The sequence below is a fragment of the Rhamphochromis longiceps genome, linkage group LG16 (genome assembly GCF_057381845.1).
Source record: "Rhamphochromis longiceps isolate RC_006_pf linkage group LG16, R_longiceps_female_GT1.1, whole genome shotgun sequence".
In the NCBI taxonomy this organism is placed as follows: Eukaryota; Metazoa; Chordata; class Actinopteri; order Cichliformes; family Cichlidae; genus Rhamphochromis; species Rhamphochromis longiceps.
The window spans coordinates 36,789,843-36,793,813 of record NC_140572.1 but is presented as its reverse complement, the minus strand read 5'-3'; the positions used below and the strand labels follow the sequence as shown (position 1 = coordinate 36,793,813).

At 36.5% G+C, this 3,971-nt stretch overlaps 1 protein-coding gene across 1 annotated transcript; it reads left to right on the top strand.

Moving 5' to 3' along the window:
- The first annotated feature begins 1,495 nt into the window (after window positions 1-1,495).
- On the top strand, window positions 1,496-2,416 carry LOC146651605 (olfactory receptor 2K2-like). The gene has a single exon (XM_085385442.1). It carries the CDS (start codon window positions 1,496-1,498, stop codon window positions 2,414-2,416), a length of 921 nt encoding a protein of 306 aa, XP_085241568.1.
- Window positions 2,417-3,971: the final 1,555 nt, after the last annotated feature.

Here is a 3,971-nt window from a genome sequence, read left to right as displayed (position 1 = left end):
AAATCTCCATCACTGTCTATAAATAGAAGTTTCAAGTAAAAACTACAGAAATGAATGTGGTTTGATATCAGCAGGATACCTTGCTGCTTGCTGTATCACACTCTTATTAGACCTCAAAACATCAACAGTAAGACTTACTTTTAAATGAATACCAATACTTATTGGATTTTTGGATGGGAACCTGGAGTTCTTAACTGCATAGTTCTTAAAGAAAATACAAAGAAAAATTGTTTTTATGGCTGTGTTCTGTAATTACTTTCTGTCAGTGATTCCTGGGATACTGTTTCGTTGTGTTAAAATCACAGCGACAGGATTAGAGAGCATATTTGGGCCGGGATTTGGAAGTTGCTGGACACGCTAACCTGTGAGACAAGAATTCACTTTTAAAATTATACAATCTATACATTATAGGTAAAACTACTGTTATAACATCTATGTAATATATTCAAGAAATTATGTCATTAGCATGTTTAGCACAGGGGGGACCACGAGGAACTGTCCTCTCCTCTTTCCTCTTCAGCCTCTAAACCAAAGACTTCAGCCACTGCACAGATACCTGCCATCTTCAGAAGTTTTCTGATGACTCTGCGGTGGTTGGATGCATCAGTGAGGATGATGAGACAGAGTACCAGGCTGTGGTTGACTCCCTTTGTCACGTGGAGTGAGCAGAATCATCTGCAGCTCAATGTGGCAAAGACCAAAGAATTGATTGTGCACTTTAGAAGGACCAGGAAACCTGTGACCCATGTTTCAATCCAGGGGGTTAATGTGAATATTGTGGAGCACTGGATTACACACAGATAATAAACTGGACTGAGTTAAAAACACCACTGCACTGTACAGGAAGGGCCAGAGTCATTTTTCTGACTATTTTCTGAGGCAGCTGAGGTCCTTCAACATCTGTCGGACAATGCTATCTGTTGTGGCCAGTCCCATCCTCTGTGCTGTTGCAGCAGGTTGAGGGTCACAGATGACAACAGACTCAATAAACCAATCCGCAAGGCCAGTAATGTTATGGGGACAGAGCTGGACTCTCTTAAGGTGGTGTCTGAGAGGTGGATGCTGTCCAGTATAATACCTCCCACCCACTCCATGACGTGCTGGCTAGTGACAGGAGGGCGCTCAATGAGAGACTGAGATTACAAAAATGATCTCTGATTGACACAAGTGGCTGTCATTACTGCTAACATGAATTATTATTTTTCTGAATCTACAAAATGCAAGTAATGAACATATTTCATCATGAAAGCATTTATTTAAATATTTTTAAAGTTGTTTTATTCAAATTTCTTGAGAACCTGCACATTTGTGTTGTTTTATGTTATGGTTGGTAAAGGAAACATATTAAATGTCCTATGATCTTCCAAAGCTGTGAGCTTTCATTCCAGATCATTGATTGGCTGGTTTGAAATCCCAGCTCACATGTTGCTGTTATCTGTACTAGATAAAGAAGTGAGGAGAACAGAGATTAGACACAATGAGGGACTGACCTACAATGAATAATGTTTCTGTAATAACAATGTTTTTTCTTTCAGGTTTCAATGAAACAGTCAGTCACAGGTTTGTTCTCTTTTTCCTCAGTTTGTTGTGTTACTGCATCATTTGCCTCGTCAATGTTTCTCTCATTGTGATCATCATCTTGGACAGCAACCTCCATGAATCAATGTATATTCTGCTCTGTGTCTTTTGCATCAATGCACTTTATGGAACAGCAGGTTTCTACCCTAAATTTCTCTGGGATCTCCTCTCTGATGTTCATCTCATCTCATATTACGGTTGCCTTATTCAGACTCAGGTGATTTATTCTTCTGCCTGTAGTGAACTGTCGATTCTTGCACTCATGGCATATGACAGATATGTGGCCATATGTCAGCCACTGAAGTACCACTCTATCATGTCAAAGCAAAGAGTCATTAGGTTTGCATGTCTTTTGTGGTCAACAACTTTCTGCATTATGGCTGTGAATACCTTTCTAACATTTAGATTGAAGTTATGCAGCCCGTATATTTCCAAACTCTTCTGTGTGAACTCGAGTATTGTTCAACTCGCTTGTTTTCCAGCACAAACTATAGTTAATGGCATATTTGCAAATATTACAATAATTATTTATGCACTTCATGGTGTTTTTATAGTTTGGTCCTATATGTATATCATTCAAACATGTGTAAAGTCTATAGAAAACAGAGCAAAGTTCATGCAAACATGTGTCCCACATCTCGTATCATTACACACTTTTGTTTTAATAATGCTTCTCGATTCCACGAGTGCGCGATTTGGTTCAAAGTTTTTACCTCAAGTCCTTCAAAACTTTATAGAGTTTCTTGTCATTCCTCCTGTCATGAATCCTCTCATGTACGGTTTCAAACTGACCAAAATTCAGAAAAAAGTTTTTATTGTTATTTTAAAAACTAAGTGATTTTTGTGTTATTTAGTAAGGAAACTCATAGTCTTATAATCATGCACAGTTAAAGATCATGTGCTTTGAAAAAGGTCTAAGAAAACTCCAATTTTGTGTTGTCTGAAATTTTTTTGTAATAGTCTAAGCAGATATAAATTAATATTTATCTGCATATCTCTTGTGGCTCCCATTTCAACACATGTATTTTTGATGTTCACTTGCCTAATTACTATATAGCATCTGTGTGTAGAAGGGCTGTAAATTCACACAAAATAAAAGTTTACAGCCTCTCTTCTCATTACAGTTTAAAATATTCAGTGACTAGTTACTGTAGAGACTGCACATGACAAAGACAAACATTTTTAAATGTGGCAGAGCTATCAGAGTGTCATTCTACTTTAATATTATACCATCTTATAAAAGTGATACACGGCCAGAAGAATGAAGCAGTTTTATCCACAGCTCTGAATGAGTTCCTGCAGGTTTGAAGGGACACTCCTGTACGACAGGAGAAGGATCATATTTCAGTTCAGTGTTTTCTTTCTTCTCTGAGTTTTTATCTTTTTTACATTTAACACTTATTGAACCATTAGAAGACTTTGTTTTTTCTCATATTGAAATCACCACTAAAAATGATACAACTAACTTGAAAATTGTTTGATGGATTGCAAGTTGTCTGAAAATTTTGACAATAGTTTAAACAGTTTGAAGGTTTTAATATTTTTCCACTAAATGTACTTTTGATGGTTAAAATAAATGTGAAACTACAGCTCTCTCTCAGCACTCTCAGACTGCTTAAACTCTTTTAGTTGTCACAAAACATGTTTTCTACAGAACCAGAACGATGGAGCACGATTCATCAGCGTTGTTTCCTACGGGTCGGGATGCAAACTGCTGTCTGGTTTCTTATATTTTTCACTTCATCATTGTTCACCTTAACTTTTTCACTTTTATCTCCATTTGCTGACACAATATTAGGTTTGTTACTGCTCTGTTGTCCACTCTTATCTCTGAATAAAACAATTACAATATTTAATGACTTTGTTTCAGACTTGTCAAATAAATCGGTTTTATAACGAGACTTTTGTGAGTTATCAGATAAATAAAAGTATATTCCTGAGTCAATGACTATAATAGAGATAATTAAAGACACCGTTTATCCCTTAGAAGTAAATGTCTGCTAGAAAGATAAAGTGGACTATAACAGTAAATATATGCTTTTATTTTAAGCTTTTCAGGAAGTAAGTAATCTGGCTGATAGTGGGAATGTGACATGTTCCAGTTTGTCAGCATGATGTCTTCTGAGAAATGCTTGGGATTTTTAGACTCTTTACACCTAATCTGATGATGCTTTCATAAGGATTCATTGACTTAGGCAGTGAAGGATATTTCAACCAAGGTGTTACATGTTAGTGCACAGTTATTAACATTCATTTGAATTTTGATTGGAATCAGTTATAGAAATCAGCCGTGCAAATCATTTAATGCGGTCTGGTGCACACCGATGTATTTGACTGGAACTCATTTTTCTGGAAACAGTTCTGCCTTTGTGCCTTTTAAGATATTTTGACGT

Bases quoted from the DNA above. Each gene is read 5' to 3' on its own strand.
- LOC146651605 (XM_085385442.1), top strand. From the start codon at position 1,496: ATGAATAATGTTTCTGTAATAACAATGTTTTTTCTTTCAGGTTTCAAT.